Source organism: Kryptolebias marmoratus, linkage group LG21 (assembly GCF_001649575.2).
Source record: "Kryptolebias marmoratus isolate JLee-2015 linkage group LG21, ASM164957v2, whole genome shotgun sequence".
Lineage (NCBI taxonomy): Eukaryota > Metazoa > Chordata > Actinopteri > Cyprinodontiformes > Rivulidae > Kryptolebias > Kryptolebias marmoratus.
This window is the reverse complement of record NC_051450.1, coordinates 6,136,364-6,153,152: the sequence shown is the minus strand read 5'-3', so window position 1 is coordinate 6,153,152 and position 16,789 is coordinate 6,136,364. Positions and strand designations below refer to the sequence as shown.

Below are 16,789 nucleotides of genomic sequence, written 5' to 3'. Positions count from 1 at the left end.
CTAACAGGTACATATATGTTGCTGCACTAAAATGCAGCAGATCTCATTTGTGAAAGTTCAGTTAAATGTCACTTAGAAATAAAGCTTGAAAAAGGTAAGAAATTAGATTATTTTTTCATATTTTTCAGAGAATAACTGCCAACGTACGTAATTGGGGTATATTGTGATATATATCGTTATCGTGATATAAAATTATCCATATCGTGATATAGAATTTTTTCCATATCGCCCAGCACTAGATGTATGGATGTAGCTCAAAAAGGTAAACAAAGGGGTTGGAGGTCATACATATTGAAAAGGGAGACTGCAGATACACACTACACTACAGGTACTTGGAAGAAATTGTGTTGTCAGCTGTCTCATCAGAAGCTGAACTGTGATGTAAAGCTAAAACGTAGAGGGAGCCAAAAAGATGAGCAGTTCAAGCAAGGCATGATTTTGACTCCAAAGGGAAACTACTCAAAAAAAAAAATCATAAGTGGTAAATATTTGAGAATCTCTGTGAAAACTAGAGTGGATGATGGTTATCTAAGATGCTAGTTAAACAGCACCACTGAACAATCTATAAGATCTGATAGGTAAAAGCGGAGCAAAAAAGGTAGGAAATTTGTTTTACGTTATATTGTTTTCAATTGTTGTGGAGCAGAAAAAGAGCCAAGACTGCAGGGTGTACGGTATTTGAAACCATCACATCTTGGGGTGCATTCACACCAGCCCTGTTTAGTCCACTTTAATTGAACTCTGGTTCGTTTGCTTAGAAAATTGCGTGTGAACGCGCAACCGAACTCTGATGCGGACCAAAGAAGCAAACTCTGGTCCACCTAAAAACCTTTGTCTTGGTTCAGTTGAAGTGAACTCTGGCGCAAATACATTTGTGAGTGCAAGCAGACTGGAGACCGCTCCAAAAGCAGGAAGCGGACTACAGCACAGGGCCTTCTGGGTAAATACAACCAAAACAAAACGCAAGTTTCTATCACTAGTGGGAGAAATGGCTCATGGTTTGTTTGGCACATGCACCACAGACAAAACAGAAATCCTTAAACCGCTAAAATTAGATGCCACTCTGTTTTCCTTTACTTTTCTAGAAGAAGGAAGTTGCGCTCAGTGTCTTTTTCAGAGGTTTTCATATCGTTTCCTTCAGTAGTTCTTGTTGCAGCGCCACCACAGGCAAGGGGTGGAACAGGTTGCTCAAAGGGTTTGGCTTGATTGACTCGGTGCAGTGTGAATGTGAACTGCACCAGCTGAAAATGGAGCAAATGTTGACATTTTGGTCCCCAATCAAACCAAGTCTACTGGACCATCAGGTGTGAATACAGCCTTACACTGAACCCTTCAACCAGGGTCAGGGGGTTAGTCAGTTTGCTTGTTTATGTCAGATAAACTACTGTTCTTTTTATGTCTGGTATAATGACGGAGAGGTGGAACTCATAAAAAGTTTGAGAACTACTATTCCTAGTTTCAAATCAAATGTATGAAATACAAAAGCCGTCCTTACAACCAGAAATAAATATATATATATATATATATATATATATATATATATATATTTAAAACAGCCACTGTAACAAGTGATTGCATTAATTCTATTCACTTTATTTATATAGTAGCAACTCATACAGAAGTTATCTGTACAAAAGGAAAAACAAGTACAAATCATAAACCCCATTCAGATCCAGATTCAAATCCAATTACAGTTCATTCAATTCTTACTATAATCCAATACATTCACAAATAGTACATATTGAAATGTCAGTCAGTAAATGCTATCCATCTAAGGAAAGCAGCAGATTGCAATAAATCTACACTTCATTGCAATCCCCTATCCAGAGTAGCAAATTGGTGACATTGGAAAGGAATGACTCCAGTTTAACTAGGACTGTGCAAGTAATTCAATTTGTAGTTTGGATTTAGATTTTTGTTCTGAAGAATAACAAAAACAGGACAATCAACAAAAAACGATTAATAATAAAAAATATTCTGCCACATTACGCTTTGCGAGTGTGCCATCTTGTCTTGCCTCATAAATGCTGCAGATCCGCCTCACTGCTGCTGTGTGTGTGTGAGTGTGTGAGAGGGAGACGGGTGCAGACACACAGAGCTCCACTGCTCAGATACTACAGCATTTTACACCAAACACTAACTTTACAGCAGAATTCAATGTCTAAATGATGTGTGTGATTTGAAAGATTGATTTTTCGGTATTGCCAGTACATAAATGACTGAGACTGCACAGGGAAATATGTAATGACCCAAACTGTGGAGAGCAGTGGAATCAAATATTCTGGTATAAAACAAACAATAATAAAACCACAGCTGTTAAAGGTAAAAGGTTGTTGAATGTGTTGAAGCAGCTGAAAATGACCAGGTAAACTTTAAGAGGAAAAATAAGCCACTATCAATAAAACAACATTACTATCATCATCATCATCATCATCATCATCTTCACCAATGCACCGATTCTGGTTTTGCAGGCTGATACAGATTTGTGATAATGGTACAGCTCTGACCTGCTGATGCCGATTTCACTCAAAGAACTATAATTACCATAATACAAAATATCCATCCATCTATTTTTTTTAACCTATTTTTCTGTGCAGGGTTGTGGTGAGATTGTAGCCATCTCCAGCAGACACTGTGCAAGATGCCAACATAAAGACAACCAAGACAAACCACCATTCATGCTCTTACTCACACTTAAGGTCACTTCAGAGTTACCAATGAACCTAACAGACATGTTTTTGGTCTGTGGGAGGAAACCAAAATACCAGGAGAGAAAATGTAAAATCCACCCAGAAAGACCACACCTGAGTTGTGAACCTGTAACCATCCTGCTGTGAGGCAACAGCTAACCAGTCCTCTGCCCTCAGTACAAAATATATATTTTTAAATATTCAGATTTAATGAAAAAATATTCTGTTTTATCAACCCTGCTGCAGTGTAGTGTCCAGGGTGCAGAGTTTCACACTGCTGTTTAACATAATGTGAATGATAATATATAATAATATGAATAATGTCAATGGCTGCAAAAACATAAGACTTTTACTTCTACAGGAAAGATGAGGTAAGGTGGTGGCCATTACAATTAAAAATCAGGGCAGAATGCACTTGCAGAGGTCAGAAAAAATAAATTCCAGTTCAATTTTATCTGTTGGCTGTAAACAGGAAGCTAGTATTTAGTGAAGCTGTTTGAAGTGTGTAATGTTTGTATAAAAACATAATTTACTGTCAGAATATCTATATAAGAATATATATGTGAAGTTGCTCCTGCCAGACTCAATGTTTTGAGTTAACTTTCATAGAGCTCTAAAATATATTTGAAGTGTATATTTGAAGTATTGCTGCTCTTGCTTTTTTGTGTTTATCATTTTATACAGTAGCCTATGCTTGGATATGTTGTCAGTTTGTTTAAAGTAAAAGTTCAACACAAAGATAAAAATGCAATGTTTTTAAAATGTAATAAATAATCAAATTTTAAAAACTGATACACCAGTAATGACCTAAATCATTGTTGTTATGATTTTAACATGCCCGGCATGTTAAGTGACTTTGAATGTGGCATGGTTCTTGGTGCCAGACGGGCTGGTCTGAGTATTTCAGAAACTGCTGATCTACTGGGATTTTCACGCACAACCATCTCTAGGGTTTACAGAGAATGGTCCAAAAAAGAGAAAATATCCAGTGAGCGGCAGTTCTGTGGGCGCAAATGCCTTGTTGATGCCAGACGTCAGAGGAGAATGGCCAGACTGGTTCGAGCTGATAGAATGGCAACAGTAACTCAAATGACCACTCGTTACAACCGAGGTATGCAGAACAGCATCTCTGACCACACAACACGTTGAACCTCTAGGCGGATGGGCTACAGCAGCAGAAGACCACACAGGGTGCCACTCCTGTGAGCTAAGAACAGGAAACTGAGGCTACAATTAGCACAGGCTCACCAAAATTGGAGAATAGAAGATTGGAAAAACGTTGCCTGGTCTGAGGAGTCTTGATTTGTGCTGCAAAATTCAGATGCATACCTGCCAATATTTAAAAATTGAAAAGAGGGATAGGTGCGCGTGAGAGCGAGCGCCAACGGCTCGAAGAGTAGCTAGGGGGGTCCGGGGGCATGCCGCTTGGTGGAGATATTGGTGTTAACAAAAACAAAAAAGTTTGACAGCTGTCAAAATTGGGATATTTGGCTATCCCGCGGTGCCTAAGGCAGGATGCGAGGGGCTGAAAATCGGGACTACCCCGCCAAAATCGGGTGAGTTGGCAGGTATGCAGATGGTAGGGTCAGAATTTGGTGTCAACAACATGAAAGCATGGATCCATCCTGCCTTGCTAGTTTCATGATGGTTCAGGCTGGTGGTAGTGGTGGTGCAATGGTGTGGGGGATATTTTCCTGGCACACTTTGGGCCCATTAGTACCAAATGAGCATCATGTCAACGCCACAGCCTACCTGAGTATTGTTGCTGACCATGTCTATCCCTTTATGACCACAGTGTACCCATCTTCTGGTGGCTACTTGCAGAAGGATAACGCGCCATGTCATAAAGCGCGAATCATCTCAGACTGCTTTCTTGAACATGACAATGAGTTCACTGTACTCGAATGGCCTCCACAGTCACCAGATCTCAATCCAATAGAGCACCTTTGGGATCTGGTGGAATGGGAGATTTGCATCATAGATGTGCAGCTGACAAATCTGAAGCAACTGCGTGATGCAATCATGTCAATATGGACCAGACTCTCTAAAGAATGTTTCCAGTACCTTGTTGAATCTATGCCACGAAAGATTAAGGCAGTTCTGAAGGCAAAAGGGGGTCCAACCCAGTACTAGCAAGGTGTACCTAATAAAGTTGCTGATGTGTGTATATTATTATTATAAAATATTTGATACAATAAAAAATACTGAACAAACTAAATTTAAAAAGTTAATTTAAAAGAGTGACCAAGACACCCCAAATAAAGACAAAAGATAATGTTGTTACTTTTATTTGTGCTCTTTCATTTTTAGTTTTCAGCATTTCTAACACCATTTTCTCATGTGAACATTTTACAATAATGTATTTTACCATAGACAATGCTGCCAAATAGTAGGACAAAATATCAAATTTTTAAAGAGCTGTAACTCTTGGCTAGCTTCATGATTTGATGCATCTTAAGATGCATCTCAATGTGTTTTATATTGTAATTGTTATCATGCACAGCCCATTTTTCCATTAATTATTAGGTAGTTCATTCTAAATAAAATGTGTGACTTTGTGCTTTTAAAAATCTTTAATATTTTACTTTGAGTTACACAGCTCAGCAGAACATGGAATATCTGCTCAAAAGGAGGTGGTGCAGAGCAGAGTTTACTTAGGTACAGAGTACAGAGTATATGCAATTCTTTATCAGTCAATACTAATTATAAATACTTCTAAATCTACTTCTGTCATGCATCACATCAGAAAGTATGTTTCAGGTGAACTCCTCTCTGCCTTTTTGAGTTGAAGTTTTCTCTTCAAATGGCTGAATATATGAGATTGTAAAAATAACGCTGATATATTCTGAATCAAATAACTATGGCAGAGCATTCTTTTATATGTCCTTGTTTATTACACAGACAGACTCTTGTTTGCAGGACAGGCTGTTAAAAGTATTGTGATAAAACCTAACTATGTCCACTGTTTATGTACTGCTGCTGCATTGCTGAACTCATCAAGTCCTTATACAAACCGGATTCCCAAAAAGTTGGGACACTAAACAAATTGTGAATAAAAACTGAATGCAATGATGTGGAGGTGCCAACATCTAATATTTTATTCAGAATAGAACACAAATCACAGATCAACAGTTTAAACAGAGAGAATGTATCATTTTAAGGGAAAAATATGTTGTTTCAAAATTTCATGGCGTCAACAAATCCCAAAAAAGTTGGGACAAGGCCATTTTTACCACTGTGTGGCATCCCCCCTTCTTACAACACTCAACAGACGTCTGGGGACAGAGGAGACCAGTTTCTCAAGTTTAGAAATAGGAATGCTCTCCCATTCATGTCTAATACAGGCCTCTAACTGTTCAAGCGTCTTGGGCCTTGTTTGTCGCACCTTTCTCTTTATGATGCGCCAAATGTTCTCTATATGTGAAAGATCTGGACTGCAGGCTGGCCATTTCAGTACCCGGATCCTTCTCCTACATAGCCATGACGTTGTGATTGCTGCAGAATGTGGTCTGGCATTATCTTGTTGAAAAATGCAGAGTCTTCCCTGAAAGAGATGACGTTTAGATGGGAGCATATGTTGTTCTAGAACCTAAACATAGGTCTCTGCATTAATGGTGCCTTTCCAGACAAGCAAGCTGCTGATGCCACAAGCACTCATGCAACCCCATACCATCAGTGATGCAGGCTTCTGAACGGAGCATTGATAACAACTTGGGTTATCCTTGTCCTCTCTGGTCCGTATGACATGGCGTCCCACTGTTCCATAAAGAACTTCAAATTGTGACTCATCTGACCACAGAACAGTCTTCCATTTTGCCACACTCCATTTTGAATAACCCCTGGCCCAGTGCAAACGGCTGAGCTTGTGGAGTTTGCTTAGAAATAGCTTCCTCTTTGCACTGTAGAGTTTCAGCTGGCAACAGCGGATGGCACGGTGGATTGTGTTCACTGACAATGCTTTCTGGAAGTATTCCTGAGCCCATTCTATTATTTTCTTGACAGTGGCATTCCTGTTTGAGGTGCAGTGATATTTAAGGGCCTGGAGATCACGAGCATCCAGTAGAGTTTTATGGCCTTGACCCTTACGCACAGTGGTTGTTCCAGATTTTCTGAATCTTTTGATGATGTTATGCACGGTTGATGATGATAACTTAAAAGTCTTTGCTATTTTAAGCTGGGTAGCACAATTCCGGTACTGCTGCACTATCTTTCTGTGCAACAATGGTGGAATTGGTGATCCTCTTACCATCTTGGCTTCAGAGAGACACTGACACTCTGAGAAGCTTTTTTTATACCCAATCATGTTGTCAATTGACCTAATTAGTGTTAATTAGACTTCCAGCGGTTCCTTATATTCTCAATTTCCTTTTTCCAGCCACCTATTGCTACTTGTCCCAACTTTTTTGGGATTTGTAGACACTGTGACATTTAGAATCAACATATTTTTCCCTTAAAATGATACATTTTCTCAGTTTAAACTGTTGATCTGTGATTTGTGTTCTATTCTGAATAAAATATTAGACGTTGGCACCTCCACATCATTGCATTCGGTTTTTATTCACAATTTGTTTAGTGTCCCAACTTTTTTGGAATCCGGTTTGTAGTTAGTTTTGTCTCAGAGTTCAGGTAAAGTCGTTAGGTTTGTAATGTGAGGTCTGATTGTTTTCCACAGCAGAATAATATACTGTAATTCCATCATTCTTTGCTAAAAAGCTCCTGTGTAGTTCAGCTTCTTCTCTCTGACTCAGAGAACAGCTTAAACAGCATCTCATTAATTCTTCTTTCATTAGTCACACAGGTCGTTTTCCTTTAGTTTTCAAACGTTAGATCAGGTTTAAACAACTAAACTGTCTGCATCTGGGAGGTGGGTTTTACCAACATGTGATTTATTGAATTAACTCATATGTTCAGTTTGGTTGTAATCCCAACTTACTTTCACTTTGTTCATATGCTTACGTTTAAAACATTTGGCACATTTTTTTTATTTTAAAAGATCCCTGGTGAGTTCTGTATTTCTACACTGTAAAGTCTTCACTACATTGGCATCAAAATAAATATTTTACTATAGATGCTTCTCTAAAGTTGGCATAAGGTAAAACTACATATACTATACTTCTACTAATGTTATTTGTTACACCATGAACAAGTCCTTTATTTGTGTTCCTGAGACAAGAACATCTTCTATGTTTTTATTGGCAGCCAGATGTAGCTTTGTGCTAACTGCAAATTTATTTAATAACTGAAGTAAAAAAACACTATGTATGGGCAGTTTACCACATTTTGTGCATCTTTACTTTTACTGGCATATAAAAGTTTGAGTTTGGACTAGAAGCCAGCTTCCATACACCCTAAAAATGCAGACAAAACCAGAAGAATTACATCCTTGATTTTTCCCTAATCAAGCAGTCCTACTTTTAACAGGAAATAACCACAATCAGAACCAGAACCAGGCTTAGGATGAGAGGCCATTTGCCTAGACTGGCTGGAGGTTGAGAGGACAGGAAAGAGACACAGGAGAGCTTTTAGAAACAACTGCAGACTTGTTTGTGAACTACTCACCAAGCTGGGCCTGATTGGAATCAGACATCTGGATGAGCGCGCTGTCCTTCTTATTGTAAAGGATTTTCACCCTCTGGATATCACCATACACTCCTGAATTAGAGCCAGAGGTGGGCAGGACAAAATGTGAGGTGGAGAGAAGCAGACTGTTAGAAAACCTTCAGTTAGTGCAAGAGAAAAAAAATAAAAGACAATTTACAGCCAAGAAATCAGGAGAGCAACAGATTTACACACAGGAAGAGTTTTCAGAGGAAGAGATGTGAAGACAGAAGAGGAAAAGAGAGAAGAGCCCCCCTCTAAACAGATCAGTTATCAGACTGTGTGATGACTAAACAAAAACAACATGCAAAAATCAAAAGTTTAACTGGGCATTAACACATGACTACAGATAAGAAACATTAACCCAAACCAATAAAAAAGGGTCAAAATCAAACTAACAAACACAAGTTCATAATAATAATAATAATAATAATAATAATAATAATAATAATAATAATAATATAGAATGAAAACAAAAAGGTAAGAGGTAGAAAGAGAGAGATAGAGAGAGCTAACGATAACATACCGAAGAGGGTAAACAGACTTTGGGGCGTAACCATCTTTAGAGGGAGAGAAGAGCAACAAGCAGCGTGAGACAGGTAGAGAGGTAGAGGAGTCGGAGCGGAGCGGAGGTAGAGATGGACAGATCGATCCAGAGCAGTAGGTAGGAGGGATGGTGGATTTCCCCCCGGAGAGTGATGGAAGTGGTGGGTCATGGAGGGGGAAGGGGGTGGAGGAAGTTGGGTAATGTAGGACCAAGAAGAAGTGATGTAAAGTTAAAAAAATTTAGCCCATCTCCCCCCAACCAATCAGCACATGTTGAAGGTGGGGTGGGAGGATAAATGAAGGAGAAAAAAAAGGTGGGAGAGAGTGGGGAGAGACAAAATAATGTAAAGGAAAGCATTTAAAGTGAGGAAGGGGGAGGGACAAAAATAAAATATAGGTCAGTACAGTTGAATAATGCAGGTAGTTTGGTCAGAGATAATGGCTGGGATCAAGGTGTTCTTTAGTTGAAATCCTGAAAAAAAAAACTGCCAACAGATCTGTCAACCCTGTACAAGCATGGAGTAAAAGTACAAAATCATAATAAAATCAGCAATATAAAGTCGAAACCATGGGATCAAAACAACATGCAGCAGCTCAGCACTCTGAAAATCTACATTCATAGTACCAAACACAGACACAAGCTGAAAGTGGGAAAATTACATGGCCTTGAAAAAGTCTCCATACCTCTTGAACTTTTCCACATTCTGTCACATTAGAACCACAAACTTAAATAAGTATGCAAGTATTTAACTGGGATTTTATGTGATAGACCAACACAAAGTAGCTCATAGTTGTGAAGTAGAAGGAAAACAATGCATGGTTTTCAACTGTTTTTAACAAATAAAAATCTGGAAAGTGTGGTGTGCATTTGCATTCACCCCCTTCACTCTAATAAACCAAACTAAAATCCAAAACGACTAACTACCTTCTCAGCAGAGTCCATCTGTGTGTGATTTAATCTCAATATAAATCCAGCTGTTGTGTGACCCTCAGAGGATTGTTACAGAACATTAGTGATCAAAAGGCATCATAAAGACCAAGGACCACACTAGACCAGTCAAGGATAAAGTTGACAAGTTTTAAGCAGGGTTATATTATGAAACAATATCCTAAGCTTTGAACATTTCACAGAGCACTGTTCAATCAATCATCTAAAAATAGAAAGAGTAACACACAACTACAATGTCTTGGTAATTAAACTAACAGGCTGGGCAAGTAGAGCATTTATCAGAGAAGCACCAAGAAAACCATGAAAAAGGTAATGTCTCATCAAGTTGTTACTAGTTAGTATTTGGCATTCGTAGAGGAGTCTCCCAAATGTGTAGAGATTTTCTTGTAAAGTTTGCAATGGTTCCTTATGTGAGTCGCAGAGCTGCACAGTCCAGTTGCTTAAGTTTTGACTATGTTTAAAAAATATAAATTGTGCGACAACTTTGTCATTATGGGTGCCTCAAACCTGTCTGAAGAACGTTACAGCTGTATTCTGACACCTGAACAGGAGCTCTCCTCTGACAGAAAACATCTGAGGCAAATATCAAGGACTAGAAACCATTGATGATAAATAAATATTGAAAAACTGGTCCAAATTTGCTCATTTTCATTTCAAATGTGGACTCCAGTAAATGAAATCATAAATGTTGGGGTAGCTGTCGAGATAAACAAAATAATGTGCATAGCCAAGAATGCAGTTTTGCAAGACGTGCACACAAAAACTGACCATGAATTTTGTTTTAATTTGCTACTCAAAATGTGCCCACACAGCTGGTCACAAACACTCAAGAATTTAGTGAGAAAGCAATGAAAAGTTTGTGTATTTTCTTGCAATTTTGAGTCACCAACTAGTGACCCAATAATTGAAGCTCTGTGAGATACCACCTTAACTCTGGTGGAACTGCAGAGATCGCCAGCTCAGGTGGGACAGTCTGTCCATAGGACAACTGCTTTTTGTGCAGCCCACAAATCTGGCCTTTGTGGAAAAGTAGCATAAAGAAAGTCATTATTAATTAAAAAACAAAAGATGTCCTGTTTGAAGTTTGCTACAAGCCATGTAGGGACACAGCAAACACATAGAAGGAGCTGCTCTGCTTAGATCAGAATCAAATTTTTTTATCTAAATGCAAAACGCCATGTGTGGCAGAAAACTAACAATGCACATCACGCTGAACACACCATCCTTAGTTACATGGGAGTAGCATGATGGTGGCAGCAGGTTCAGAGAATAAGGACAGAAAGTTCTTCTAGTCCTTTAAGAAAACCTGTCAGAGGTTGTAAAAGACTTTTTCATCTTCCAGCAGGACAACAACCTGAAACATTCAGCCAGATCTGCAACGGAGTGAGTCCAGACCTAAATCTAACTGAGAATCTGTGACAAGACTTGAAAACTGCTGTTCAAAGATGCTTTTCATCCAATCTGACTGAGCTGCAGCTGATTTGTAAAGAAGAAAGAAATGTTTACCCAGTCCCTAGACATTTCAAAGCTGGTAGAGACAAATCCCCCAAAATTTGAAGCTGGAATCATTTTATAAGGTGGTTCTACAAAGTACTAAATACAAATGTATCCCACACTTTTCAAAATTAATTTGTAAAAAAAAAAAGAGAAAACTATCTATCATTTTCCTCATAATTATGCAACACCTTGTGGTGGTCCGTCAGATGAAATATCAGTAAATACCTTGAAGTTTGTGGTTGTAACATCAAAATTTGGAAAGGTTCAAGAGGTGTGAAGACATTTTCAAGGCACTGTAATTAAGAAACCATGCAGATCAAATTATTTTTAAAACAGAACATGCAAGAGTTGATGTGAAGGTCACATGACCTTCACACAAGTCACACAAAACTTTAAAAGATGGCTAAGAGACAGTATCTGAACTTGTTTGATACTGTCAAAAGGCTCCAGCATGACAATGCGCCACAGTCAGAAAGGAGAAAGAGAGAAGAGATTAGCTGAGATAAATCAGATGCTTTATAGAAGAGAAGGCAGGAGAGGGTGTTTGCTCCCAGGACTGACACACACAATACAATGATTTCATATAAGTGCTAAGGACAGGTGAGAAGTGCTCAGAGAGAAAAACAGAGGACAGTTAGCTGTGTTAGATTCAGTTTGACAAGAGAAAGGAGAGGCAGAACATTAGAGGAGGGAGGGGAACAAAAACTGAAACCCCCGACTGCCGTTTATACAAGAAAACAAATAGTTTAAACCAAAGGATTAAAGTCATAACTACAAAGTCTGGTGCACGTAAATACGGAATGAAAAAGAAGACAGAAAGGCTAGTTAAGACATTTATTGGAACTCTTAAAGGAATAGTTTGACTATTCTGAAATGGGTTTTGTGTAAAAGTTATTAATAATTAATTTCTTACTTTACTGGCATAAGTCATAGAGGCTCCCAGGCCTGTCACTTGAATTTTGAACATGATCTACTTATTATGTTTGCACGATAAATTATTTCTCAGAATAACCAGTCGCAGATTTGATTTTTGTAAATCATCTCAAGACCTATCACTTGTTTGTTTTTAAACTCCCACCAACCAGCACTGAACTTGTGTATGTGTGCGCCATTCTCCTTGCTCTGCTCCCAAAGTGCCCACCCCCTTCCTATATGAAAAGGGCTGTAGAGTGTTTTAAATGGCATCCTCTACTGCTTATCTGTCGTGGCAGTTAGTAAAAAGGAATAGAAAAGTGTGTCTGCTTTTAGTTGAGAGCAGTGATCTCTTACGACAAATGTATTCTTTATCTTGGTGTGCACATCTGTCCCAGATATCTGTGCCATGACAGTTTGGTATGAATACATGTACCATTTCACCCCAAATACTTTTTATGCAGACCTGGCACCGAATTTTAATTGAAGACCATTGAATAAATTCATCTACATTGGTATGGCTGCCAAGTCAGGAACAAAGTGGGTAGAGAATACGAAGACCAACACTGCAAAAGTCTGACTTGGCAAAAGCACAAAATGACCTGAAGATGTAAAAACTGCTGCACGTCAAAACTGCTGCAGGTCAAAACTGCTGCAGGTCAAATTTAACTAATTCAAGCTGTCTGGTCTGCATTTTGAATATTTCCTAAAAAGACAGACACAAAACAGAAACATGGAAATGGTACAAGAGGAAGAAATCTAACCACACAAACAGCAACAGAAAAACAGAACAAATTGATGGGCAGGTGAAAGTATTCAGTTTTGCATGGGCCACCCGACTGGTGTGTTTGTGTGCTACTAACCTCCTCATTGAGGTTGCTTACTAGCAGGACTCCGCTGGATCCTGTTTGTCCAGAGAGGGCCACCCTTCCTGCCGCAGCAGCTACAGCTGCTGCGGCACTCAGAGGGTTTAGGGCACCTGACGGGAAGAAGACAAGACAATCATGGACTGGAGAACAGCAGTTCCCCCGAACCACAACTTTCCAACATTGAGCGAGCCGGCAAAGGCTGCCATTATTTGTTAAGGAGTGGGAAAAGATAGGTCCTGCAACATTGAAATTGACACGTTTATAAATTATACAAATAAATATTAATTTTAATCTGAAATGTTTGGTTATTGATAACATGAATTAGGGCTGGACGATATATTGATATATTAAGACATTGAGTTTTCCTTTGTGCAATATCAAAAATAATTATCGCAAATAAAGAGTCTAAATTTTAAATGCTATTTGTTTAGGATCTGCATCTAATTCACTAGTAGTTACTTTTTACAAGGCCCTTTAAACACATGCCAGCTTGCTCACCATCATATCTTGAAAAACCTGGCACACACTCCCCTCCCCAGCTGATCTAGACTGTTCTCAAGTGGGCTCTGTGTTAATGTTTCAGAAGTGAGGCAAACATCTCATTAGAAGTTAGAAAGTGTTCAGAGACTGCAAATGAGTGACATGTTTTTGAAGAAAAACAATTCTGGAACTTTTATTCTCGAGTGGCTTGGATTTCACAAAAATACTTTGAACAAATGCAGCTTAATTACTGGAATTGGCTTGGCTTTTCCACATCGGATCTTCATGTTCCTGTTAGAAGAGTTATAGAAGTCAGATGTTCAGTTCACATGCACATACGTTGTGAATAAGAACAGATTTAGTTGGTTTTGTTTGTTTCACTCTGTTCCCTTATCATCAAATGGTTATAATGGAGTGACTGATCAGAAGACACTGGAACAATTTGCCCTGCTCTTTGACAGAGTGCATATGAACTTCTGTGCTGAAGCTGGACTAATTAAAAGTCTCTTCTGCTGTTGGATTATGTGACAGGACAATTGTAAAGTTGTTTTTCTTTTTAATCCCAATGAGGAAATGAGATTCAGAGGACTGAGTTCTGTCAGTCACAGTTCACCACTGAGTTAAACCTATTACAGTAATTAAAGAAGGGTTTAAAATATTGATATTATGCATTGTGCATTGTAATAAAGCTCTAAAAGATTGCATTAATAATTTTTGGTCATATCGTCCAGCCCTAGCATCGAGCTAGCAAAAGAAAAAACTTGCAGAAGAAAAAACAAAGTGTGATGTACCTGGGATCTTACCGAGGAGGGAGCTGTCTTTGCTGAGGGCAGCAGCCACCATGGGGTCCAGGCTGGGCTGCCCATCACCAGCTGGCAGCTCAGGTCGTGTGTAGTCACGACTTTTGTCATTGTTATACTTAACATTCAGGTTGACCATCTTGGAAAAGTCGATGCGCAGTGTGCAACATGAATTGTAGATGTTCTGACCATCCAGTGCCTGGTGTGAAATGGAAAAAGTTCATAATGAACAGCAGTATTTCGGAGGAACATGTAACAATACATCTGGTGTCTGGAAGGAAAGAAATGACTTGTAAAAAACAAAAAAAATGGCCTCTCACCAGTTTGGCGTGCTGTGCATGGGCAGGATCACTGTACTGTAGTAGAGCCTGAAACTGATTGTTCTTGGTGAATGTGATTATCTTCATGACTGTGCCAAACTTGGAGAAAATCTTCCAATGGAAAGACAAATGAATAAAAAATGAAATTTCAGCTGAAAGTATTGAATATTCTGGGACATAATAAATTATTAAATCACATTGTTTTGTGCTGACCTGTTGCAGCACATCCAGCGTAACAGGGTAGAACAGGTTGTCGATGATGATCCGCAGCACAGGACTTGGAGCTACATTCAAAACCTCCTGCACATCAGAGTTGGGTGCCTGGACTGCTGACACTGCCTGCAGCACCGCCTGAGTCCTCTATGGTCAAACAACAACATATCAACTGCAGTTTTCAACTAAAGAGGCAACCAGGTAGGATCTTATCTCATCTCATCTTCCTGACAAATACAGCAAGACACACACTGATATCAAACTGGCAGGTTGTTAGCTGAACCTTTGACAATATTTTAAACTCAAACAGTCCAATATCTGCTCATTGAGAGATTTCAACAGAACACATACAATCAGTACATTTCTGTTTTCATGCTGGACATTTCTGAAGCCGCTCTTTTCCCCCTCTGACTTCAGCTTAAGAACAGTCTCATCATCTGAAAGCAAACGTTTCAACAAGTGAAGTCTGTTCTCATTGTCCGACTTGCCTTGTAGAAGTGGGGAGGAAGAATTTCGGTTCTTTGACATAACCCAAATTCTTTGAGTAAAAGTACAGTCCAGCAGGAGCTGTAAGCCACAGGGAATGCTAACAAAACAAATAAAAAAAAAAGCCAACTTGGTTTATGCTGCAGAATACAGAACAGGACCAAGATGTTGGCTGAAGCATTTCTCTCCAGACATTGAGCTACTGGTGAGACTACGACAGGGGTGGGCAATCCTGGTCCTGGAGGGCCACTATCCTGCATGTTTTCCTTGTTTCCCTGCTCCAACACACCTGATTCGGTGGTTAAATTACCTCTTTGTGTTCTGCAGAAGCCTGTTAATCACCCATTGATTCAGTTCAGGTGTGTTGGAGCAGAGGAACAAGTAAAGCATGCAGGATAATCAAACATTAACCACCATAGCATTTTTTTTTAATTTGCTTTTAACATTCTTCAAGTATATCATCTTTAAGCCAATAACAGAGTGTCTGGTACAGTGAAATTTTTTTTAAAAAAAGATCCCCCTGGTATTCTTTCTATTTTGTTGCCTAACAACCATTAAAAAATCTAGACATCTAACAGGAACCCAGAAATTGAAGCTGGAGGGGCCAGTGTCCCCATAGGACACTAGGACATGGCTGCAGTACAAGTTTTAAGTCCTGCCCCTCCATGTAAATGAATGAGACAGCTTCATTAAAAACAACTTAAAAACACCCCAAGATAATTTGTTTAGGTCTTAACTCTCGTTGATTTGTTTAGTTCTTCCCTTGCTGATGTTTGTTTAAATATTAATTTTTCTAAACACGTTTAACTCTAATTACTTATTTCTTTAAAATAAAGATCATGTAACACCATGATTGTGTGTGCGGGAGTAGGCATGACTTGAAGCCTCACATCCCTAATGCATGGACTCTGGTTGGCAGCAAACTGGGTCTTGCTGGCTTCAATTCCCAACAACAGGAAAAGGTGGTGAAAGTTACAGGAAAAGTTTTTATGTTTAGAGAATCTCTTCAGTGAAACCGGCTTGAGCCATCCACAGATTTGAGACTGAGGTGAAGGTTCACATTCCAGGAGGTCAATGATCTTTAACACACTGCTGAAGCAACATTCCACTGGTGTATGGAGAACCAGTTAAAAGTCCTGGAATGGTCCAGTCAAAGTTCACACCTCAATCCAACTGAGAATCTCTGGTCTAATTTAAGGATTGTTGAATACAGCCAGAATGAGCCAGTGCAGTTTAATCATGAATGGACAAAACGTCCAGTGGTTAAATGAACCAGGCTCATGAAACGAAACCTGCAGAGACTTGATGTTGGAACTACTGCAAAAGGTAGCAACACAAAAGATAGACTGTGAGGTGAATAGTTTCTGCACAGTCAGGGTTTAACATAAGTTTTAAGACTATATTCCAGCTTTAATCACCTCCAGGTTGA

At 39.1% G+C, this 16,789-nt stretch overlaps 1 protein-coding gene across 7 annotated transcripts in view; it reads right to left on the bottom strand.

Moving 5' to 3' along the window:
- Positions 1-16,789, bottom strand: part of ptbp2a (polypyrimidine tract binding protein 2a) — a 55,874-nt gene that overhangs the window by 9,577 nt on the left and 29,508 nt on the right. For 6 of the 7 annotated variants that reach the window (XM_017433994.3, XM_017433996.3, XM_017433997.2 and 3 more), the window contains 6 exons: positions 14,875-15,021; positions 14,662-14,772; positions 14,333-14,540; positions 13,056-13,171; positions 8,815-8,848; positions 8,250-8,342 (listed from right to left, as the gene is read on the bottom strand). In XM_017433994.3, the coding sequence (XP_017289483.2) occupies positions 8,250-8,342; positions 8,815-8,848; positions 13,056-13,171; positions 14,333-14,540; positions 14,662-14,772; positions 14,875-15,021 (709 nt within the window). The remainder of the gene's footprint in view (positions 1-8,249; positions 8,343-8,814; positions 8,849-13,055; positions 13,172-14,332; positions 14,541-14,661; positions 14,773-14,874; positions 15,022-16,789) is intronic. The other variant, XM_017433995.3, reaches the window with a different exon arrangement.